Below are 26298 nucleotides of genomic sequence, written 5' to 3'. Positions count from 1 at the left end.
GTCTCACCTCATCAGGCGAAAAAAATACATAGTAAGAAGAAAAATAAAGGGCCACTTGTTTTTGAGACTTCTTCCCCTTTATTTTTCTTCTTACTATATATTTCTTTTTTCTGATGAGAAATCGATTGTTTCAATATACTTACCCTAAATACAAGATTGTTTTTACTATTTTTGAGATACGTTTCTCACCTAGTTTACCCATTCATCAAACATATTTCTGACTCAGCTTAATGGAGAGAGGGCCGATTCCAAGTACAGACAACACAGGCAGCTGACTACAGCGTCGATTTTCACAAGGCGCCAACTATGTTGTTATCACAAACAACCAAATAAATATTTTTGATTGTAATTGTAGTTGCCCCAAATTGGGTGGAAAAATATTGACCCGACTGGGGCCCAAATGGGGTGGAAAAAAATTGACCCAACTGGGGTGGGGAAAAATAGCCCCAACTGGGATGGGGAAAAATTGCCCCAACTGGGGTGGGAAAAAAATTGCCCCAACTGGGGTGGGGGAAAAGTTGCCCCAACTGGGGTGGGGAACCACAACTGGGATGGGGAAAAACATTGCCCCAACTGGGGTGGGAAAAAATTGCCCCAACTGGGGTGGGGAAAAAATTGCCCCAACTGGGGTGGGAAGAAATTGCCCCAACTGGGGTGGGGAAAAAATTGCCCATTCGCGATTACGGTGAAAAGTCGCTGATCGTAAAAATAGTTTAATCCTAATGAAGGATCAAAGTAAGCACACGGATATAAAATGTACAATAATTTTAAAAACTCTTTAAATTTATGTTATTTCAGTTGCAAATTTTTTTTTACCCAGTTCGGGCAATTTTGCCTTCGCCGTAATTCGACCCCGGTTCCTTCGGCACTGCATTCAGCGTCGCTACACTATACCGTTCGGGCAGCTACTTGATTCTAAAGGAGATGAATGAAAAGCCTGCGTACAACAGGATACGATTTTCGCAATGCAGCGACATTGCTGCTCGGACAAAACATAATATCATGATAATGATACGAGTATAAAAATCGTAAACTGAAAAGAACCAATGAAGGAGAAAGTTCCGAATTTAATTACGTATGTCACAGCACCAAGCAATGATAAATGTGGCTACCAGGAACCCAGCTACTGCTACACATAATCATAACTTTAAGTATGCTTTGGCCTTTTTCTACGATTCGTGAGAATATTCTGCGCAGATCACTGTATGAATTTATTCGTATGCGGAAAATTGCTTTAATAGAGAACCATCGATGTTTCAGGTCACTGTGGTCACATGAACGCAGGATTGCAAATTACCAAGTAATCATGCTTCTTAAAGATACCCGCTTTTACCTTAGATTACACTGGTGGTCGAATACGCGTTAGAGATTACAGTAATGAATGCCATCTTCCAGCATCCAGTTTAGAGCCTCATGGGGACCGAAAGTGAGTGATTGCATCCAGTGCCCTTGATTATCATAAACAGTCGCGGTTGCTTTGAATTGCAAATATTCTAATTAGCAGCCTCTATATCAAGGAAGCTGTGTAGGCTGACGCCTTATTCTTATATCAGCACATTCGTGGCTCTAAAAGACACATGTCGTCGGGAATATTCAAGTCTTCTTTGAAATACAACAGATACGTTTCTTGGACTAGAAGAGAAACACGCTAATGTGACAATCAAAATCGTAAAAACAACCTTGTATTTAGCGTAAGTATACTGAAACACTCAATCGATTTCGAGGGCAGCTAAAGGTCTCACCTCATCAGGCGAAAGAAATACATAGTAATAAGAAAAATAAAGGGCCACTTGTTTTTGAGACTTCTTCCCCTTTATTTTTCTTCTTACTATATATTTCTTTTTTCTGATGAGAAATCGATTGTTTCAATATACTTACCCTAAATACAAGGTTGTTTTTACTATTTTTGAGATACGTTTCTCACCTAGTTTACCCATTCATCAAACATATTTCTGACTCAGCTTAATGGAGAGAGGGCCGATTCCAAGTACAGACAACACAGGCAGCTGACTACAGCGTCGATTTTCACAAGGCGCCAACTAAGTTGTTATCACAAACAACCAAATAAATATTTTTGATTGTAATTGTAGTTGCCCCAAATTGGGTGGAAAAATATTGACCCGACTGGGGCCCAAATGGGGTGGAAAAAAATTGACCCAACTGGGGTGGGGAAAAATAGCCCCAACTGGGATGGGGAAAAATTGCCCCAACTGGGGTGGGAAAAAAATTGTCCCAACTGGGGTGGGGGGAAAAGTTGCCCCAACTGGGGTGGGGAACCACAACTGGGATGGGGAAAAACATTGCCCCAACTGGGGTGGGAAAAAATTGCCCCAACTGGGGTGGGGAAAAAATTGTCCCAACTGGGGTGGGAAGAAAAATAAAGGGCCACTTGTTTTTGAGACTTCTTCCCCTGTATTTTTCTTCTTACTATATATTTCTTTTTTCTGATGAGGTGAGACCTTTAGCTGCCCTAGAAATCGATTGAGTGTTTCAATATACTTACGCTAAATACAAGGTTGTTTTTACGATTTTGAGATACGTTTCTTACCTAGTTTACCCATTCATCAAACATATTTCTGACTCAGCTTAATGGAGAGAGGGCCGATTCCAAGTACAGACAACACAGGCAGCTGACTACAGCGTTGATTTTCACAAGGCGCCAACTAAGTTGTTATCACAAACAACAACCAAATAAATATTTGTTTTGATTGTAATTATAGTTGCCCCAAATTGGGTGGAAAAAAATTGACCCAACTGTGGCCCCAAATGGGGTGGAAAAAAATTGCCCCAACTGGGGACCTAATGGGTTGGAAAAAAATTGCCCCAACTGGGGACCTAATGGGTTGGAAAAAAATTGCCCCAACTGCGGTGGAAAAAAATTACCCCAACCGGGGTGGGAAAAAGTTGCCCCAATTGGGGTGGGAAGAAAATGCCTCAACTGGGGTGGGAAAAAAATTGCCCCACCTGGGGTGGGAAAATTTGGCCCCAACTGGGGTGGGAAAACTTTGCCCCAACTGGGGTGGGAAAAAAATTGCCCGAACTGGGGTGGGGGAAAAATTGCCCCAACTGGGGTGGGAAAAAATTGTCCCAACTGGGGTGGAAAAAAAATTGCCCCAACTGTGTGCAAAAAATTTGCCCATTCGCGGTTATGGTGAAGAGTCGCTGATCGTAAAATTAGTTTAATCCTAGTCGAAGATCTATGCACTCGCTGGAACAATCAGCGACACAGCCTTCAGGTTATCAGGCTGTAACGGTAGAGACAGCTTCACTGCAAAGCACCAGAGTACAGCTCCTGACTCTGCTTGGTCGTTTTCGGAATTTCACGTACTCTCGAGGCTCTCCACACTACAACTCGCGATGCACTCGACGACACACAGAGCATAGTTCCCGACTCTTCGGTTCAGTCGTTCCCGGAGCTCAACACGCTCTTTTGAAGATGCACTAACCGCGATACACTAAGAGACTCCTTCGGTTCACTCGACGACCCACTCGGCACTCATTGGCCGGCTGTCAACTCGATCGTCTCCGCACGGACTAACTAGATGAAACACTCTACGAGGCACACACACACTGACTGATATGCAGTCGCATGGACTCCGACCTGAGGTTCTACACCAATCAGAGTTATATGTCCATGCGACGGAAAAGAATCTACCATCCACGCCAGCGGCATTCACTGAATCAATGATAGTAATATTACAATGCTAAATTGACAATGTCATCTATACAATAATTGTTACATAATAATCCGTATGAAAAATAAATATACGATCAATTAATAATTACATTGTCATGGATAGGATCTATGTTGTGGTGAGTGGAACTTGTATATTAACCAGTTTTTAAACCTAGGTCTTCTTCAATACGTCATAACTTCATGTTCTTATCAGTTACATACCTAATGATGTGTGTCCGTATTATTTTTGCAGTTATCCACAGAGTAAGCCAGTCACGTCAGTTCAGGCAGTTGATAGTTCCATAGCCCAAAGTATATGATGTTGTGTAAGCTATTCTATGTTCATATAAACTGAATTCTAAGTTGACTTTAGATAAATTCAAAGTACACTTTTGTTAAGTTCATTGTTCAAGTAAATACTACTTGTCCACTTCGATACATCATAGCTTCGTGTCCTTAACAGTTTGCACACCTCATTATGTGTGTACTGCGGACCAGCAGCGGTTTATATAGCTTTCGGCTTGTGCTCGAGAACATTCTGGGCTAAACCGATAAGAATTCATTCCAGAAGGTTCTCCATCCGTCCATGGTTTATCGGCAATTTAGTCGCCAAATGGGCGATTTCTCGCCAAATGTGGCAATCCTGTCTTTCTTTGCCATTTTATGGCAACCCTAAAACTGCTTTGCGGGGGAAGCCATCTTACCGCGTCTGGACATTTCATAACAATATTTTTCAACAATTTGTCTTAAGAGGCAAGATGAGTGAAGCTTCCCAAAGGGCATTATAAAATAAAAAATAGTCTTATATTTTCGCTAGTATAATATACATGTCATTTCTTTTCTAAGATACGTTACTATCACTTTTAAAATTTCTAAAATATATGCACTTGTGCTACAAAAAACAAAACTTTTTTTAACCTCTGGTGAAACTCTTGATTTGGATCTAAGTTTTCTTATTCTTTTGCAGAACGGAAGCAGGGATTTTAATCTCAAGGCAATTGAAGATCTGCTTTCTGCCGTTTGTGCTGATATAAAGGTAAGCATTTCCGCCCCCTCGATATGATGAATTTCAACTAAAATTGAAACTGGATCTAAGTTGATCTAAGCTGATCGTGGAACACTGGTAGTTCCACTTTGGTGTGAATCCTAGCAAGCGGGGTACTTGCATAAGGTGGATGCATTTTCATCGTTTCCCAAAGTTTAAAGTAAATATGAGCCACTCTTCCTTAAAAAAACTGAGCACGATAGCATCCCTCTCTTGGCATATATCTTATTGAGCTAAGTCTTAATTAAAATCAATCAATCAACAAAAATAAAAGGATTAATAGAATATTTAAAAATAAAATTTTTATGATGAAAGTTACTAAAAATATAAAACTAAATCTATTAGACCAGAAGACTTAAATTTTAAGACAAAAGACAGTAAAACGTAATTCAAAAGTTAAAATTAAATTTTCATAATAAAAGATAATAAAAGTATTAAACTGAATGTATTAGAATGAATAACTGTGAATTAAGTTTAAAGCAATCGCAATGCAAACGTTTAATATCTTTATAATACTAGCTGCTTTAAGTTAAATTGCATAAATTATTATTGGGTATTATTCCGTTTTGAGGACCGTAAAAAAATTGCAGCGAAAATATATGCGCAAAAGCGCCAAATCTAGCAAACGCACCCATTTAACAGAGCGCGAAAACTTCTTTTTAGCCTTTGGTGAAACTCTTGATTTGGATCTTGATTTGCAGAAGGGAAGCTGGGACTTTAATCTCAAAGCAATAGAATTTTGGGTAAAGTGCAGAATTATCCACTGCTTGACGCGTTTTTAAGAATTGCACATACTCGGTATCCATGTACACATCGACCTATTTTCACTTTAAAAAAATCCCAAAATTGCACAAAAATGCCACTGCGCACACCCTTGACTTTATCTATGTACACATCGACCTATTTTCACTTAAAAAGTAAAAGAAAATTGACAAAAATTCAATTGTTTTTACCCTTGTAAAAAGCGGCAAACAAATAAGTGGGCGATTCTGCACTTTACCGAGAATTTTTAAAAGAAAAGGCATCATTCATTATAGAAAATTATGTTTGAACAACCAACGAGATGAAATTATGCTTTAGCGATAACTCGGTAGCGAAATAGCGATGCAGGCATCCATTCAGTTATGTTTAGCAGTTTTTATATGAATTATAATAATGATCTGAAATAGTTATTTACTCTTATGCTTCCATTCAGTCATGATTAGCCTTTTTTATATAAATTATAATAATTATATATAAGTATTATATGAAATTAACCTTTCATCTAAATTTAAAGCATCAATCTTAGATAGTTATTTACTATTATAACTTCCTTTTTTGCATTAGGTTTGCCGCAATTATTTTTGGCAGCAGTGGCATCAACAATAGTTTGGCGATTTTTTACGGCCCTCACAACCGAATAGTACTTATTATTGTTAGCAAGGAACAAAAATTGAAAGGTTTATATAGGTTGTTACAAATGTATACCCGTACGGAAGGCAGAAGTGTATCCTAATTTGATTGTGTTGATCAGTTATCCACATTATGGTCTTGTGCTAGTATTACACGTGCTATACTGCAGTACAGTAAAGTAAAAGCAGTGTTGATCTGAATAAGCTTTTTTCTGGGCACCTTGCAATAATGGTTAAAAATGAACTAATTCAAGCAAAATGGCACAGTTCAAGGTAATTTGGTACTTACGTATTAACGCAACCAGGCCAAAATTCGCATAAATCGCCAAATTTGGCGACCCTAATTACGGCAACCCTACGTGTTATATGTAGTTTTTCGTAAAGAAATTATTTTTCTTACTGGTTAGATTGAATGCCCTGAAATACTTTAACTATGGGTATTTGGGATCTGCCTGCGAGTGAAAAAGATGCTGTTGAATTGGTGCAGGGATATGTAATTATACCGAACGAACGTACTTGTAAAAATTCTCATAAAATGAAACTGTATTTTGGAAAGCAAATCTTCTGGAAATGTAACGTCGAAGAGTGCAATCAACATTTGGGTGTGAGAACCGGAAATTGGTTTGAAGGTAGCCGAATTTCATTTGTGATAGCGGTGCGCTTCATTTATTGTTGGTGTAAAGAGTTAACCTCAATTAAATTTGGCGCAACAAAAAACAGAGAGGAATAGCCCGTCATCATCTTTACTCATACCTTATCGAATTTATATGGCGCCAAGCTCAAGCTGTTAATGGCGGAAACGGTTTTCAATCAGTGCTAAAAGCAATAGCCAAAAGATTTCCACCGAAAAAATAATTCTGCAACTTATTCAAATTCGAAACATGGGTTTAATTGCTATTTTATATTTTAAAACAAAATAATATAAAAAAAACTGTATTAAAAATTATCTGTAATTAATAAATGTGCATTTTCTTTCTATTCGTACTTTTTTACTGACACTTACAAATCGCGCCAACCTGGTTGCGATAATACGTAAGTACCGGTAATTTACCAAAAACATTAGTATTGTATTTTGTATTCAATTATTTTGTTCAAAAATAGGAAAAATATTGTTATCAGGTAGGCAAATAATATAAAACCAGGTGTTGGTTTAAATCAAATTTTATTTCATTGGAAAAAGATGCAAGTTGAAAAATCGAATTTGTATATGCTTTTCTTCGTTTATTTTATAGAAGGTTTATAGTAATTATTTCATAGATAAATCAAAAATTTGGTGGCCGGATCATTTAAATTTATTTATTCGGTATAAAACAAGTGCGTTTTGTTTTATCGTTTTGCAGATAAAAAGTAATTCCTCTATTTTACTAAAAGGAAGATAAAAATAATGTCATACGTTTATTTTGTGATATAAGAAAATTAAAATTGTTTTTAGGATTTTATTTTACTTGAAATGAGCTATAGAAGCAGGGAAATAAAGAATAATTTCATTTTCACATTGTCAAATTAAACGCGTTTTGCATTTTCTTTAATATTCTCTTTTTTCAAAATATAATATTTTTTTAAAACACAACCGGACAACCAAAGTAAAAATACAAATTTCAGAACTTGACATTATAGTAATTAGTTATTTAGCCTAAAACATGCAATCTGATTAACCATATTTTACGATTATCCGGTCTTATTCCAAATTTTTGGTGTTAAACTGTATATAGAGCACCCTCTCTTTTTACTTATTTAAATCCATTACATTCTGAAACTTTCAGATATATGATTACTAATTCCGAGAAATTACCAGCTATACAAAAAAAATTAACGGATGCAGCAAATACAAAGTAAACGAAACGCCATCTATCGAGTAAAAAGATAATTAAGCATGGCAAGCTAAGATATTAGTTCAGAAAATAGTAAAGAATTAATTAAATGAACACAGAAGTTACATTTTTTTAATGCGAAAGATTTCAAAGTATATTCATTTTATCAACTCGATTCTCTTCGTTTATAATTTTAGTAGAAAAAAGTCAAAATATTTGTTAAATATCCATCTATGATTAGCAGGGGCGTTGCTAGAGTTTCCAGCGCCCGGCCCAAGGCGTTTTGCTTCCGAAGTACCTTTGCAAATAAATGCAATAACCTCCACAACTTCGCTAAGAAAATAAATTGAGTAATTAAGATTGAGCATAGCTAAAGTGAAGAACGAAACCGTTATGGGTTTAACGTTATGGGTTATGGGTTAGGTCCACTCAAGGGACGAAAAATTCCTTCATCTTTCACTTTCGCTTAGGAAAGGGTCAAAGACCTCAAGCGATAAGAAAGATAGAAGAAGAATAGACCAGCGCCCGGGGACAACTGAAGAATTTGCGCCCCTTTCTGTGTGCCAAGAATGGAAAACATTTCATTAAAAAATTTCGTAGCATCAATTTGGCGCCCTTTGGATGTTGCGCCCGGCGACAGATGCCCCCCCCCCTTGCCCCACCCTAGCTACGCCACTGATGATTAGTTATATTTATTTCTCTTTTTCCAACAGATGATTCATGTTTCTAAAAGAGGGTTTTGCTTTGTTTCACTGTAGATGGAAGCTTTTTTTTTTTTCTTTCTGTGTGTACTTTGCCTATTGATTTCTTTACCTGGGTTTTTACTTCCTCACTCGAATTCTTTCTTTCCTTGAAACAAATTAAATTAGATCAGATTGTCCTCAAAATCTGTAAATTTTTGCTTCAAATCTAAGTTAAATGTTTTGTCTAACACTGTAAATTGAGAAAATATGCTTATTTTTCTGTTTTCCTGCATTTTGTTTTACTCATTTTATGCATTTATGCACCGTCTAACAGAACAGTAAAGCAAATTTAGCTCCAGGTTTATTTAGCTCCATATCAATAACAAGTGACGGTATTCGGATACATTTGTAATGCGCGACAGAGTTCATTATGCCGGATATTGTTTTGGCTCATGCACGCTTTCATTTATACACCTTGTTTTCTTTCTCTCGCTCTCAAATTTCTGAAGTAAATGTGAAATAAATACGGATAGCATTCGGTACAAAACAAAAGGCCTAACTACATGTACAATTGTCAAACGTTATACATTATTTGAAACCATGAATAAAGTCAGCAACGCCACAAACTATAAATTCAACTGGAAAAATATACATAAATTCGAGATAAAAAATTCAGAATATTCTAATAAAAGGATAAGAGGGAAGCATAAAAATAGGCACATGATAATGCATATCTGCATTATATATCTTAGACGTATTATACTCAGGCGAACATTTTAATGTCTTACTTTAAGAATGGTACTTTTAACAACGAAAAACAGATTGTTGATCTTCAGACGTTTGTTGTGCAATGAATTATAGCAAAGCACGTGAGGGCTATCTGCTTAAGGAGGGAGGTGCCTTCGTTGAGAATTACCAATTTTCAGAAAACAGACTACTTAGTCATTTTAGGGTTCACCATTCTGATTGAGCTAATTGTTAATGCTTGCGTACATTGCGAAGATTTATTAGTCCTCTGAAGTAGTAGTATTAGAATTAGTCCTACTCATGTCCACATGAGCTGGATGAATAATGTCGACAGAAACATTTTCTTTGAGTTTTTCAAAACAAAGCATCAAAATCCTTTCCTTTAAAGATAATGTAAACTATCTTACAGCTAAGCTACCTCGTCTCTAGATAAAAACGTACCTTTACGCTTGTAAAATTCTACGTTGCACAGTCCCTAACGGTAAAAGGTTTGGATTGTTTTATTAAAATGACTTCTTCTAATGAAAGCGAAATATACTTTTGCAAAACTCAATTTGTTTCAGAAACTAAATTTTATAAAAAGTGCATCCAAAATTTAAGAAGGAATTACTGAAGTGTTAGCAATGATATTTAAACAAAAGATTATTCCGCTGCCTGGCTTGACTTCTTGCATTAGATAATTACTAAGATTTTCCTTTAATATGTGTATATTTAATGTGGATCGCCCGCTCAAAATCGTGTTATCTGCATGTAAGGTGTACACAGCTGTCTTTATATTAGGTAACACCCACAGAAAATGCAAATTGTAGTTGCCATCTATTCTACGCAGCACGCAAGCTCTTTTAATAGTCGCAGATTCCTGAATCTCAGAAATACGATGATACGTTCAGAGAAAACTCAAATACTTCGAACGTACGTTTAATTTTATTTGCCACTGCTTTTATAAATTCTTTCCTATTCGCAAATCTCTGTCTTTCATCTAATCACCGCATGCAACGTAAAAGAATTGCATTTTGACTTAATGACTCTACGGAAGGATCCAAAACCTCTGCACATCAGACTTTCAAAGCCTGTATGAAAATTCCAAATGGATATTAATAGCAATTTATTTTGATGTATGACGCCCCAACACTGTTATAAGCAATATGCCCCTTTTAATTTCACTTGCAGTTTATGCTGTTATCTAAACAAACAGATTGTTTAATGCAAAATGGAGATGATTATTTTTCCAAGCAGAAGGAATTTTTGTGAATGACAATTATTTCACTACTCATTCTTATGAAAACGTTGTTGAAGCATTTAAAGAGACCTTCTTATATATTAGTGAACTTAAGAAGTCAATGATTTCCCCTTTTAGTAACTTTATTACGTGAAATTGGAAGCATTCATCATTATGAAATGAAGTGACTGTCTATTTCTTCCGAGTTCAGACAAAATGGACAAATTTGGGAATAAAATGTTGCCATCACCGACAAATAGTGGAAGAGAGATAGCTATACAATCAAATGTACACATTGCAAAGTAAGGCTTGAGCATAAAACTTCATGCTAGAAGTGAAAATTTCACCCAAAACGCGTTTTTTAAAGCTAACAGCGTGAACTGAAACTAAACTTTCAAGTTAAGCGATTGGTTCATCCATTGAAGCAATTTGCCATTAATTCTCCCTTTTGGAATTCTCCCAATATTTTAAAATTTGTTGTGCTCTGCTTTTGGATTCCCCTGTACAATAAACATTTTCTGAAAACGAAATTTCAATGTATTAAGAAAAAGTAAATTTTGGAAAATAGATCTCTATTATTATCTTATATCCCATAACATTTAATCATTACATCTTTCGGTTTCTTGATTACTTTTGTCGTGATCTTATAGTCCTCCTCAAAAAATAATCAGCAAAGGAAAAACACGGAATAAAACAAACTATTTAATGGATGTGCGTGAAATCGATCCAAGATGTTGGTGTGGCATTATTAGACCACATAGTTGATTAAGGCAAAGAACTTCAAGGGGCGTACCTGTTATGTTAGTTTTGAAAAGATTGAAGAAGGAAGCTAGATCGAATTATATGTAGATGAATTGACCACAACTGAAGTGATCGATAAAATCTATTGAAACAGCAAAGTAACGGAATATTTGGCACAATTACACGCAGTATTTGAAACAATCAGTTTAAAGGGCAAAAACCGTGCAAACGCTGTGTGCAAACAATAAAGCAAAGACAAAAATTTTGAATTTGTAAGTGCGTAGGGAGTAGAAGGGAGTCGGGCATCAGAGATTTCACCACTCATGGCACACGTAACGCCCCAGCACCCTAATCAACTTTAGAATAAAACCCACCATGGGGCCATTAGTACATTTCTGATATTATTTGTAGGGTGGTGAAGAGGAAAGATTTTGAGAAATATTTGAGCTAAAGTATCAAAGTAAAATACAGCATAAGTAAATGCTGTTGAAAAATATGATTTTTGATTTCTTGCCTAAAGTGAAAACATTACCAGTTCCTAAATTCTCCTCATCCATCTCTCTCTCTCTCTTTCTTTACTCGGAGAAATTTTATCACGTTTTTACAAAATACTAATCAAGTTCTGAACATTACTATTCAATATTTGTGTTTATAGTGCAGTGATTTCTACTTGCTCAAATAAAACTTAATCATTTTTCCTCAACGCTGAAGGAAAGACGGAACATGAAGCTTCTTAAATTTTATCTGTAATGTATGTGTCAAAGATCAAAGGTGTGTGTGTGTGTGAGTATGGCAAAGCCTCGAGGGCTATCTGCCTAAGAGGAGGGATGCCTTCGTGGAGGACTTTCTAAGGGAAACTGGCTCGTATACACGTTACACATGGGGAAAACCACGAAAACGCCCATGCAGCCAGCCCGTTCGCGGGATTCGAACCTCGGACCGAACTACCAGTGTTCAGCGACTTTACCGCTCGGCCGCTCAAAGATCAAAGGAAAGAGGCTGCTTTTTCCTGTCTTCCATAATTAATACCAACCAAATATCCAAAAATCAAAGATCTCAACACTATGGATGCATAATTTTTTGACTTTACTAAATAATTGCAAAATTCAAGAATTGTGTTAATAATTCTTATTAATAACAATATAATTATATCTTCGAATTTTAATCTTTTATACTTGTGGCTGCCTTAAATACAGCGTTTGCACAGTTTTTGCCCTTTAAACTGTTGTTTCAAATACTGCGTGTAATTGTGCCAAATATTCCGTTACTTTGCTGTTTCAATAGATTTTATCGATCACTTCAGTTGTGGTCAATTCATTTTTCAAATTCATCTACATATAATTCGATCTAGCTTCCTTCTTCAATCTTTTCAAAACTAACATAACAGGTACGCCCCTTGGAGTTCTTTGCCTTAATCAACTAACCTAACCTTACTAAAAGTGTGCCTTTTAGAGTGCATAGCAGTTATAGTTTGTCCGTAGTACGCCGTCTCAAATGTATTTTCTGGCGATTTAAAGAGCTGGCCATATGGTGTTTTACTAGTTTTTCCATTGTGTAGCGTGAGTAGAACAAGATTCTCATAAAAGACTATCGGATTCAAAAGTAGTCGTTGCAATCTCGAAACAGCCGTAACAATTCCTGAACTTCTTTTTTATGTTATTAAATTGCCAGCTTCGGTCAGAATATTGATTTAACTTTTTGATAAAAATCCATTATCACTCGCTTTAGCGAAAGAAGATTCGGTTCATCATATACCTACTTCCTGACTGTTTGAGCAACCCATAACACGCGTCTTTGAGTAACAGTTTGGATCTATAAGTAAATCTTACAAGCTGGTTCTAGACAGCATGAAGCACATATCTAAAAACATTTGTGCTTGACGTGAAGTTACGACTTCTGTTTCTGAATCTGATAATGCTTATAGAAATACTCCAAACCATCCTTATGGAAGTTGATAGCACGGGAGTACTTTGCCCTTAATGATAACTTTACTCAACTGCATGGTGATATCATGCATTTCAAACCTCCGAAGTCGCGATTGTAAGCAAAAACACGCATGCGCCTTTCACATCAATTTAAATAGATCACAAATGGGGTAGACGAGTGTGATTCACTTTAGGAAGGTAAGATCTGTTCTTTCCTGCCTTCTTTCGCCAACAAGTAGGCTTTCGATTCTGAGCTATGTTAAGGGGACTCATACACCTTAAAATCCATAAGATCTTCGAATATGTGACTGTTGCAAGAATTAAGATAATTTATTTATTTTACAAGCAATTACTTCCAACTTTTTATAGCTGACTACATAATATAGCTACTTTCTGAAATAGTCATCAGAAAGTTTTTATTGCCACAATAATTTTTATAATTTAATCTGCTTTGTAACAAAAGTTTTCGTCATGTTTCCACCTTGCGCGCACAGTTTAAAACATTCTGTTGCATAATTTAATTCCATATTTAATAATTTATAATATTTGGAAACTACTGTGTACCAACAATTCTAAGAATTTCATCTTAAAGTTTTATTTTATTTGGAGTTGAGTTTATAAAATGTATTTTACTAAAAGTATCTCTAATGTTTTCTTGCATAAAATGTTTTAATATTAAAATATTCATCATATTTTTGGTTCAGTTAGAAAATAGTGCCCATATGAAAAATTCCATCCAATTTCAAGTATGTATCATTAGCCATTTTTAAAATATCATGCGCGCAAGGTGGAAACAGGACCAAAAATTTCATCACAAATCGGATTAAATTACAAAAATATTTGTGGCAACACAAACTGGATTTAGTTTTCTGGTTATTAGCTCCCAAAAGCAGCTACATTATATAGTCAGCTGTAAAAAGTTGGAAGTAATTGTTTTTAAAACAAATAAAATATTCCAATTTTTGCAACAGTCACATATTCGATGATCATAAGGGGTTTAAGGTGTATGAGCCTCCTTAAGCCACAGAGAATTTATGCCAGCTCCTGGGTGTTTTATGACAGCACATATGAAAATGAAACATATTCAACAAGTGCATGCACTATGCGACTAAGAATGTATATAATAGACAATGATAAAGCAGTTATAGAATGCATAGAATTAGAAATCAGACAATTGTTAGAATCTCGTATATTAGGAAAGGGAAATGCATTACGAAGAGTCTGCTCTGAGCTTATAGGGTTTTGGTAGGTATGACTGCCCAAGCTCTTAGGTTATTTCGGCTCGGGTTGTTTTTCTGTTGTTGTTTTTATTTACGTTTATTTGTCTGGCAGTAATATCAGCCCAAGCCTACGAAATTCCTCGTGGCAAGGAAGGCAAGATTACGCCTGTCGTTGGCAACAGCCTTGAGCACCATTAAGATGACAATACGATTTTGCTCAGTTCCGCCCCCAATTTTGATGAAGAGCACTCCGGGGTGGACGGATCCGAGGGTCTTTCATGCCTCTCCCATTCCACCAAACCACACACGAGAGATTTTCGGATCGTCGCATATTTAGAGTGCCGCCATACTGCTTCGACACTATACATTTACAAACATCCATGCCTTCTCTGGGATTCGATCCCGAGCCCTTCGGCACGGCAGTCAGTGACGCTAACCACTATACCAGTTGGGAAGTTGGGTTTTTTTCTAGGTGAGCCTAAGGATTTAATTCACTTCCAGAGATGTAGCGATCTGGATTGAATTACATCATTCCTCATGAGCGGCTTTTTTGGTAATAACATTGCTTTAAAGTCGTCATGTCTGCGTTAATGGTGATCAAACACTATTCAAATTTTATCACTTTATGATGCAAATTTTCGTTTCTCAATATTACTTTTCAGGACTTGTTTTTCTCTTGATATGCTTTGGAAACATGGAATGCCCTGAATAAGAGCAGGGAGCTTACTCAAGCTATGTTCAAGATTTGTGTATAACAGACGACACAAGCAGGAAGGGTATACGAAACCCTTTATTTTCAATACTTTATAGGCACTTCCAAACTTCGGAATACAGAGAATAACCACTTGTGGTCTGAACGTAAGAATATAAAACTACTAACTAAAACTCTAACTAAAAGCTAACTTTGAATTAGTGTACAAATGCCTAGCACTAAGACTGGCCTTTATTTAAAAGGGGCACGTATGTAGTACGCCGAGCTGCTGAAACTACAACACGTTTGCAAATATCAAAAGGGATAAAACTATGGCCTTAAAGGCAGCCGAGTGAAAACTCGTAAAACTGCAGTGGCAAGCAGCTTGCTTCCTAAAACTCCTTCTCTCCCCCGCTTGGCAAAAAGCCACAACTTAAGTACTTAGGCGTTAGCGAGACAATTTGCATAAACAAGTTAAAAGCATTTAATTCTGGCCGTACGTAGAAAATAAGAAGTGATAGTACAGTTTTAAAATAAAATAAACGTTAGTAAAACTTAGGATCCTTACAACTTTTCCCATATTTTTATTTTCTGTTTGCTTATATAAATTGTTTACTTTTTGAAATTCTGAGTGTCAATAATGGTTGACTCTTCTCTTCGTATTTTAAACTTCAAAGCATATTAGTTTATTAAAATATTTATAAATTTGTGAAATTTTTGTTCAAAAATCTGAGAATAATTTTTCTTTTTGGTTGTAATTTCAGGGTCAGAAACCGGATCAGTGCATAAAAAACAAATGGAATATATTCAAGAAGTTTAGGAAGAACTATTTATAATTCTGATTATTTATTTCTTTTTTTCATATAGCACTTTTATTTCTTTAATTCACTTTGTAAAATTTGTACTATTACATCTTTTTACGAAGTCAAATAACATTTTGAAAAGTCAGTCTTGATAATGTAATGACATGGATTATTAAGGTCACAATTTTAAAGCTTGCTCTTTTATTTAGATGAAAGTGATGCAGTATATTTTGCATCACCTTGTCGTAGAAATTATAAAATAGCTTGCATGTGTATATAGTCTTCTAAATGAACTTCTGACATTTTCTTCGGCTTTTATGCAAGTATCAATAGATAAACAAAAACTTGCACATTTTATAAACATGCACCTCGAGAAAAATGCTACTTCAATTTCACAAGCTAAGACGTAAATATAATATTTTACTTAAATTTACACTCCATAAATTTATTCATATTAAATGTATTTCCTTTTTCAATTTATAAAATTTGTAAAGAGGAAAGTATTTTGTTATATTTTGTAAACCTTCTGGGCTCAATACTGTTTTAAATGTATGCTATTGATGATTAATACTCATTTGTGTAAATTTTTGTTTGACTTTGTGAATAAAGTGATTGTTAAATAAAGATGTCTTTTTCATTATTAAATGTGCGTTCAGAAATTTGCATTCCCGCTTATGCCTGCGCAGTACTGAAGAGATAAAACGTTCAGCTCCACATAATTCCGCGGTAAAAGTTAAATTCGTAAAGACTGTATCCTTCTGACGTGCCTATCCGGGATGTGTCGTCCTGGTCATCGATGTGGCCAGTAAGCTTGATTATATCTAACCCCCTTGCGATGAACTGAAGCATGGAACCTTGGCATGGAATATAGCTGTCAAAGACTTAGAACGGGAGTAGAAATCCAATAGAGTCCCCCCAGATAGCATTTATTGTGAAGTTACGCATGGAGTTGTTGCACCTTAATAGATGCCGTCAAGTAAACTCTGCAGTTTATACCTGTCAAGTTAATCACTTGTCATCCATTATATATAGTTTTTTTTTCATATACCATAGGCTGGTGAGAACTGTTTATCAATTTTTTAAGCTTGTACAGCCATTAGGTTTATCGATGCTGGGTCCCCCAGGGGTCGACGCAAGAAAATCTGCGAAGCTACAGTATAGGATCTGTGCTTAGGAAGTCTCGGCCGTGGGGTATAAAATCACGAGCCTATCAGTTCCCCATAACCTGTAGGTGTTAGCAGTTAAATTTGATCTCGTTTTCCGAGTGAACCACAGCACAAGATGGAGTAAGACCCTTTTAACTGGACATCAGACTTTCCGCGTAATATGGGCATTTAAAAAAAAAATAGTCAAATTTCCAAGTTTTCATCGTTCCCCACCACTGTGGTCTCTAGTTGCCCAGTAGGTTAGAGAGAAATTTTTAAAGTTTGCCTCGGATTGGCGCTCCTGGGAGATATGATTGGTAGACCCCCCTCCCGCGCAATACGGAGATCTTTCAGCTGGCTACAGTCCGTATGCTGCTTGACACAATATAGATAGTGGAACACGTACTTTATTACTTATGTTGGAATGTGAAAATGGGCAATGATCACCCCGGGATTCAAACTCTGCATCTTTCGAACACGCATCGAACGGGCTTTTAAATTATACCACTGCGAAAAGGATGGAAAAAATCCCTTATGAGGTCAAGAAAAGTATCTTGAAACTTAAATCAAGCATGCTGCCTTTGGTAGACAACCAAAACCTTTGGTCTTCTAATATATATTATTCTTAACACCACCACAAATCCGAACAGCAGTTTGACGTAAGAATATTCTCTTGAAATTTACTTTCCAAACATAACTAACAATAGTTTACTTACTGCCGAACCTAATATACATAAAAAAAGATACGGAACACAAGAACTCTTGCTTTTAAATTTTAAAATTTCGAGGGCAAAAAGGTATACTCGTATTCTTCCTAAATTAATGCGAGTTTCTGCATACAAATAACTCTTTAAATACGTATGTATATATTCTAATATAGATTGTAAAAATTAACCTGATAACTCTTGTGTTATGTTCGCTGTTTTGAGGATATTTTACAGACCAAAAAAATAAGATTTCACATTTAAACATAAGTATTGTTAGAGATAAGCTTTCTAAATTAACGTGATTTAATTATTAACGAATTTTAACTGCAGTATATTTTTAATTAAGTAATTTGCATTAAAAATCAAATTTTTAGATAATTGGCCGAACGGTGCACGAATGTTTTAAAGTCGATGCATCTATGATTCACTTCAGTTTTCATCGCTCATTACCAGTTTATTAATGCGTATTATAACTAATTCGACTCTTAGTATGGCTATAGCGACGTTGGAGTATGGAAGTACTGATAATTTCATTGCCAATTTTCACTGCAGTGTAGACTTTTCCAAAATATGTTTTTTTAAATTTTTTTTAACTTGTTATTAAACTTTTCAAATACCAACTCCGATTAACTTGATCTCAGCATAATTTTCTTCTTACACAGAGACTTAAACGTTAAAAATAATCTCAGGAAGAAATTTTAAACAGAAAGGCAGAATGACAATGAAACAGAATTGTGTGTGATGAATATCAAGAAAAAATATAGAGTGGACTATATGAAGGAATGTGAAATTCATATTTTAGATTCCTTTAATGTTAAGTTAATGGTTAGTTAAATAGCGATGCAAATCATCCTGGATATCGAATTTTAAATAATGATGATGATGTTTCCCATTGATGGAAAAGAAATCCCGTGCAAAAGAATTGTTGCGATAGTTAATAAAACTCATTAAACCTGGAAACTTAAAAACTCTTCTGGAATTTTTGTAAAGTGGCAGTAAAATTTTGTCCGACTTTTATGCTTTAAACCAGTTTCAAATACAATCAGAGTTAAAACGTATCTTTAAAACAAAAGACAATTTTAAACCTATTTATTAAATTCTTACTATTAACTCACACTCTCTCTATATCTTATTCAAACTTTCAGTCGTTAGTAAAATACTTTTTATTCATCCACTCAAGTTCAAATGCATTTTTTTAAACTTGTAGTGCATGGAATTTGATGTTAATACAGTTTTTTTTACATGTTAAACTACTTATTTATTCCTGTTTATCAGAAATAAAGATATGCTGTTTTTATTAAATACTCGTATATTATAAGACTTACAAATAATGACCGTTTATTAGGAATTAATTAAAATTAATTTTATAACATCGTATAAATAATAGTACATGACTGTGATAAACGGGATTGTAATATTTAGCAAAAGTAAGTGGCAACAGTAAGACAGACTTCTAAAGATTTTTAAAGTGTATGGAATTAAAGAATTGTAGTTTTATAGAGTTGGATGAAGTGGATGTAATGTCTCATTATGTAGCGAAAATTCTCTAATGTGATAATAATATATGGATTTGGCAATAATGGTGGTGCCCCTTCGATTAGCAATAATTTTTTTTTATTATTATTTTGGCGATGAAACCTCACTTCTGGTTACCATGATAGTTTTAACTTTGTTTTAGCTTCCTGATTTTATTTAAAAGAAATAGATTGATGACTATTTCTTTTAAATAAAATCAAAATTTAAGGCAGTGCGCAAAGCCTAGTTTGTGCAATTCTAGGATGTTTTTAAAGTAAAAACAGATCGATGTGTACATGGACAAAGTGTTTGTGCAATTCTTTGACTTCTTATTTTGGTTTTGTGTAGCGGCCATCTTGAAATTGTGCCTTCCTGGCGCCGATCTTGGCATCAAAAAAGTATCGCCAAAAAACAAGGGGCACCCAATTGTAAACTTTTACCAAGAATGCTACCATTAATACTCTCGTGGGCAACAACAATACATAAGATTCAACATAGCACTGTAGATTATGCAGTAATATATCTAGGACGAAAGCTCGTAGCAGCAAGTCAAACATATATCGCCTTGTGTCGTGTGAAATTATTAGATGGAATATTAATTGAAGAACTGGACCGCTCGAAACTCACTGGAAAGATTCCTTGCAATGATGAAGCATTACAAAAGATGGATAGAATGAGAAATTATAGACCACCATGAGCTCCATAAATTAGAAACGAAAAATGTTAATAAAATAATGTTAATAAAAAATAACTAAAATTTTTCTTTGTTGACCTAAGTAGGAATTGACATTAATTTTTTTTATATTGCTTGTTTATATAATATTTAAAAATATAATCATTTTTTAATGTTTCAATTTTTATCAAACAAGCTGTGTATTTCAAAGATACTAAGAATGGTAAAAATCGTTATCGTGACCTAATTGGCCCTTAGGCACATACAGGCACATACTATTTACCATACAATGGCAAAATTTATAAGTAACAACTTTGGGGCAAAATAAATTATTACATGTTTTTTTTTTTTTTTTTTTTTTTTTTTTTAGTTATTACACTAAGAAATAAAATCTTGATTTCAATTCCCTCCTCATATATTTTAAGCAAAATGAAAGCGATATTGTATTAAATAAATTCTTTTTCAGTGCATCTACTTTATCGATAAAACTGCTGTTATCAACCGAGAAATTTCATTGTTTCTATACCAACAAGACTGATAAAAGAGCCTGAATACCTATGAAGGGAAGATAATGAACAGAAAGTAATATATTTATTTATGATTACAAATTCTGTGGATCATTTGTCAGTCAACATATTTACAGATTTTAAGTAGGTGACTTGTGAACTACGTGTTAAACTTTGTTTTTAAACAACATGAACATTTTATGTATTAGCATTACTAATGGAAGTATAAATTATTCATTTTAGTTTTGCCGATAAGTGACTTTATTTCGGATTTAAACGATGCAAAATTTGTTATCAAATGCCCTGTTCAGTTGTTTTATACCGAGGATGAGTTTTCGAAAACCAGTTTGGTGCACTATATTAATTTTAAACTGTTTATGGACGATCTTATGTTTCGAATCTCCAGAAGTTATCGGTTTAAGTGAAAAAAGTAAGTTTATGGCTTTGAATCTTGGTTATGGTTAATTTCTTACTATGAAATATAAGATGACTATAATATTCTTACTTTCATTTAAAGTATCCTATGAGTTATGCATAATATAAATTCTAGAAGTACTATAAAAGATTCTTATAACCATATTTGAATTGTGTTTCTTCTCTGTGGAGTGTTGTGTCCTTGAATATTTCTATTGCATGTCAAGAATATATTATTTTTACTTTACGCTTTCTATTATAACTGCGCACGTAAGATTCGTAATTTTCTTGTAGTATATACAGAAGACATTATTTTCTGCTTGTTGATACTTAAATCTATTTATATTTTCCTTAATATACTTGTAAACTGCTACATGTCAGATCCTAATAGCACCCACTATTTGCCATTTTGTGTGACTAATAAAAAGAAAGATTAAATATAAGCAAAATTTATGCTTGAGATGTAAGTGAAACTTGTAGATGTTTAATTTTATATGTAAGCTTCTACATAGAACTTTTCATCTAAGATTGGTTTACGTGCATTCTGAATTATCAGATATGTAAGTATATCTAAAACTTTCTGGCACAAAGTATTTCTAAAAGAAATAGAGAAATTATTTAGAAATAGAGAAGCTATTTTTCAGTATGATCTCCCTGTCCTTTGACACAGATTTCGCATCGTTTTTTTTACTCAAAATAAAATTAATACCTTCTTAAAATTGACTCTAACCGCCGCTTGATCTACAGGTGAATCATGATAGATTTGTTTCTATGACAACGTAATCCACCTGCGGGTCTTATGGACCCGCATGTACCACTGGTGGGTTTCTACAGTTTTACATGGGAATATAAATTTCTTGGGCCTCCAAATCATTCTGCTGAAATTGATGCCAAGTCACAAACGTATAAAATTTTTAAAAGGTATTTCTTTATTATTTGTTAAGATACACAAATTTCTGAAATTGTGGAAATAATATTCATTTCGTTTTCTTACAAAATGCTTTGAAATATATAAAATAAATAACATATATTTATATATGTATAATATATTTCAAATATACATAAACCAATAAATATGGATTTCAAATACAATGATGCTGCAGTGTTCTGGAAAGCACAAAGTATTATTGCATAGTAAATAAAATTGATATAAAATACAATGTTGCATCCCATACATAATAATCTGCAGTTATATTTCTCCAAATTATGTTATGAGTTAAAAATATACTTAGGTTTGAGATTTAAAATGATCTAATTTAAATGTTATATATTTAGTTTGAGAGAAATATGAGGTGAGGCCTCGATCAGAATACGAACTATAATACATACATGAAGATGATAGTCTATAATTAAATGCTTAGCATATGCACATACATTAATCAAAAATTAAAAACTTTATTTTAAATTTTTCTTCCACTATAATAATTTAACTATTCTGTGGCTTGCTCAATATGGGCATTAGCATTGTATTTTTAAATTATTCTCTTATATATATAGAAATGTTTGTTACAAATTTCTAAAACTAATGTTGATCATTTTCGAAAACTTGATTATTAAAAACTGTTTATTAGATCTTATTTAGCTTTAGATATGAAAGATAGCATGATGTTTTACCTAAACTTTTCTAGCTCAAGTTTTTTTTAATTTAAAATAGAAATCTTTTGTACTGAAAACTACATTAAGTTCTGCTGTAGGTTATTTTTTGTAAAAGTGTTTTGTAAAATAAAGTCATAGATATTACATTTATGGACAAAATCTAAATGATATACAGATGACTCATGTTTCATGGTAAATAGCCAATTAGCAATAGACTGATCTATGAATTTGCAGTGAACAGAAATTAAGAAATTAAAAGTTTACTCTTCGGAAAAGTAATAAATCTCTTATTTCGAATTCTGTCTTTGTAATGACACATGAATTCGAATACTGAACTCTATTGTTTTCACTTATGCACTATCTACCAATAAGTATTTGGACACCCATGTAAATGTCGATATCTGCTGTCCTGATATGCGTCACACCCTCCACCATAAAATATTGTGTAGCAAACAACATTGGCTTTAGTTGCATGCAAGATGCCCTGAAGTGCAGAATTATCTGATTTCAAGAAAGGTCTAATCGTCGTGTATCACAGAAATACCCGATCTACCTAGGAAGCTGAAATACCCAAATTCGACAGTGGCCCCTTATGTGATCAAGAAGTGGAAGGTAAGCAGTAATTATCGAAATGTGCTTCGAGGAGGCAAACCCGCGAAACTGGGAGATAAGGACCGGCGGGTGTTGTCTAGAGAAATTCGAAAGAACCGCACCCAGCTGATAGCCCGCATAGTCCGGTAGTTTCAACAGGCAACCGGGAGTGCTATTTTGATGAATACCATCCGTAAGAAAGCTCATCTACTTGGTTTTCATGGTCGTGCTGCTGCCCATAAGATTTTGATCAAAGCTGAATGTGGTGTTAAGCACGCTGACAGTATACCATTGATCAGTGGAAACGAGTTTTCAGGAGCAACGAATCAAGATTCGATGTCTACCGTTCGGATGGCAAAGTCTGGATCTGGCTTCTGCCTGTAGAACGATTCCTGACAGAATGCATTGTGCTCAAAGTAAAGTTCGATGGAGATGGAATCATGGATGTGGGGATGTTTCTTCTGGTATGGACTGAACCTTGGGCTACATTCACGGTAAACTGAACACCGATGTCTACTGCACTATTTTGGATGACAGTGTGCTTCCTACGTTGTTTCAGTTTTACCTGTTGGACTCAGGTTAATTTAATCAGACATTGCCAGTTGTCATGTTGCGAGGTCTACTATGGATTGGTATAATGAAAATGGAGTTAACCGACTGGAATGACCTGCCCAAAACCCAGATCTGAACGCTAGCGACAGCTTCTAAGGATGTTTTGGATCGCTGAGTGCAACAATCGTCCAAACTGGCATGTCTTCTCCAAGAGGTTTGAGGCTCTAATTGCTGTTCTTAGGGGTTCTACCAACTATTGAATTTGAATAAATTTTCTTTTTCTTTTCTATCATAGGTGTGCAAATACTTATTTTTAGATAGTTTTCTACGCTACAAGGTAAATGAAAAAAAAATTCTATGGCCTATTGTATTCTTTGTCATATCGCCAAAGAAATATCACCAAAGACAGTGCATTAAAATAAGAAAACAGATTAAATTTACTTAAAATTTAAAAACAATTAATTTAAAAAAAGTTTCTTTTGATTAGATAAGGATTTAGTGAACAGTTGGTAATAATAACCAGCAAATGCTCAACTGAAAAAGGTAGAAACATAAACTCAATGGAAAATATAATCCAGTAAATACAAAGTCAAGAAACTTCATGAAAATGCCCAAACGTAAAATAAGATATGAAACTTGAAATGCACGTATGAAATTTAAAACTTAGTTAATTGGTTCTACAACTTTATCAAGAAAAGAGAAAAAGGAAGTGGAATAGGAAATATATCTCAAAAGTGACAAAATCATCAATCCACATAATTATGACAGAAGAGAAACATGCCAACACAAACATTTGCCATAGACATACTTTTGTATAAATGACACCAGAATTCATGTTTTTGCATATTTAAAGTTATTAAATTAGAACATCGTATTCAAGGAAAAGCTTGAAGATCAAAGTGTTTGCATTCGTCCGTAACTAAAAATGCAGAGTGGTTTTAAAAAAGGTTTCTTATGCTAAGATATCATGTGATGAAATTCTTATTCACAGAATCTTAAAGAATTCATACTCTAGAAAATACTGACAGTCTTCAGTACTCACACGTATAATCTGTCGAATCATTAGGCTGAAAATATGAAAAGTGAGCAATGTCCTCACGGGGACCTCTCGAATTCGGATCGAGTGTACTACCGTTATACCACGAAGGCATGCTAGAAGAAGGGAGAAAATACCATATAAATTAAGAATGAAAAATATTTAAGATTTTTCCTTTACACTACCAGATTATGATTTTAATATAAATTTAAAATAAAAAAATTAATTTAAAATGTAAAAAAAATGTATGTTTGTGCATTAAAAGTAAAAAAAAAATTAGAATATTAATAATGGGAAATCTGCTCTGTCGCATCTGCGTAGTGTTGAAAAGGAAGAGAAGTGCAAATGCATCTATTTCCTAGTAGTGACCATAACGTTAATAGGCATTACATTAGTGCAAATAATCGCTGCATTCTAGCATGCCTTTTGCTGTTCTAGTAGGCATTGGTAATGACATAAAAATTCTTGGTAGCAATTATTTTAAATGCATCATGATGCAGATTTTATTGTGGAAAAATTCATAAGTCGATCATGTTGTAAATATTGAATATTCGAGATGCTTTCGATGCTTACTCTAATAATTTTAGAAAAAACATTTGGCGATTGACGATTTACATTAAAATTTATTGAAAGGAGACTTTTACTAAAAAAGAAGTTGTGCTAAAGTAACTAAACGACAACTAAATATATTTTGAATTAGAATATACATTAATAAATTAAAGAAATTCTTTAAATGTATTAAAATCTGCTATTTTAGGTTAAAGTTGCCATTTGATTGGACGACTTTTTTATGCATTACATTATTCATGCATAAAGTTTCTTCATCCAGACGCATGTTTTTAAAAAAGGATGTTTTCATTTTAAAATTATTTTGGGGCACCGACAGAGAACGGAGAGCAACTTTATGTAACTTCTTATACTGCAGTATAAATGACAATTATAAAAAACTCTTATTCTGCAGTGTAGTTGGGAAAATTTTAAATGAACGCAAAATAAAAATTATTTAAATTTGAAACCCATATAACAGTTGTAATAGAAATTTAAAATGATAAGTTAAATTTTCCGAACCTTGCGAAGAAATCCGATATTTGTGAAATTTTAAAAAATCTCCTGGAATTCGTGGAAATTGGTACTGCAGTGACGTTTCTGTCTTAATTATGTTTTACCATTAGCATTCACTTTTTAGAATACCCCATTTTCATAGCATTTGTTATTATTTTTAAAAAACTGCTTTTCAGGTAATTGTTCTTCATGCAGTTTTGATGGAGGATCAGGTTCCTTTTTGATTGCATCCGAAGAAAACTGTACAGTAAGTAGAACATATTGAAAATAAAATTCATTAGCATAATGGGACTGAAAGAAAATGAGTGAAAAAATACATTCAGCTACTCAGTTATGTGTAACTCATAGAAATATTTTCAGTTAAATTTGCCATTGCATATTCTGCAGAATTATGTAGAAAAATAAATCACACTATCATACATAATTTAAAATTTTATTTTTAGAAATTAATACTAAAGGTTAATTTTTAAGTATTGCGATTATTTTTAAAAACCCTAATCACCAACGTTTATTTCTACACAGTTAAAATTATATGCACACTTAACAGTG

The 26298-nt window shown here is 34.1% G+C and overlaps 2 protein-coding genes across 5 annotated transcripts in view; both read left to right on the top strand.

Annotated features, from left to right (window-relative positions):
• The window catches only part of LOC118196472 (gamma-interferon-inducible lysosomal thiol reductase-like), a 77722-nt gene extending 61146 nt beyond the window's left edge, over positions 1-16576 (top strand). Inside the window, exons 6-7 of the mRNA XM_085818032.1 lie at positions 4644-4712; positions 15914-16576. Of these exons, the coding sequence (XP_085674158.1) occupies positions 4644-4712; positions 15914-15985 (141 nt within the window). The 3' untranslated portion in view covers positions 15986-16576. The remainder of the gene's footprint in view (positions 1-4643; positions 4713-15913) is intronic.
• A 4029-nt stretch (positions 16577-20605) lies between these two features.
• The window catches only part of LOC118191618 (uncharacterized), a 51675-nt gene continuing 45982 nt past the window's right edge, over positions 20606-26298 (top strand). For 2 of the 4 annotated variants that reach the window (XM_035362440.2, XM_035362442.2), the window contains exons 1-2: positions 20606-20928; positions 25926-25996. In XM_035362440.2, coding sequence (XP_035218331.2) covers positions 20778-20928; positions 25926-25996 — 222 coding nt within the window. In that variant the 5' untranslated portion in view covers positions 20606-20777. The remainder of the gene's footprint in view (positions 20929-25925; positions 25997-26298) is intronic. The other 2 variants (XM_035362441.2, XM_035362439.2) reach the window with 1 other exon arrangement.

The sequence above is a fragment of the Stegodyphus dumicola genome, chromosome 6, assembly GCF_044657685.1.
Source record: "Stegodyphus dumicola isolate Sdum_Otavi_A_Nest chromosome 6, ASM4465768v1".
Lineage (NCBI taxonomy): Eukaryota > Metazoa > Arthropoda > Arachnida > Araneae > Eresidae > Stegodyphus > Stegodyphus dumicola.
This window is presented reverse-complemented; position numbering and strand designations above follow the sequence as displayed.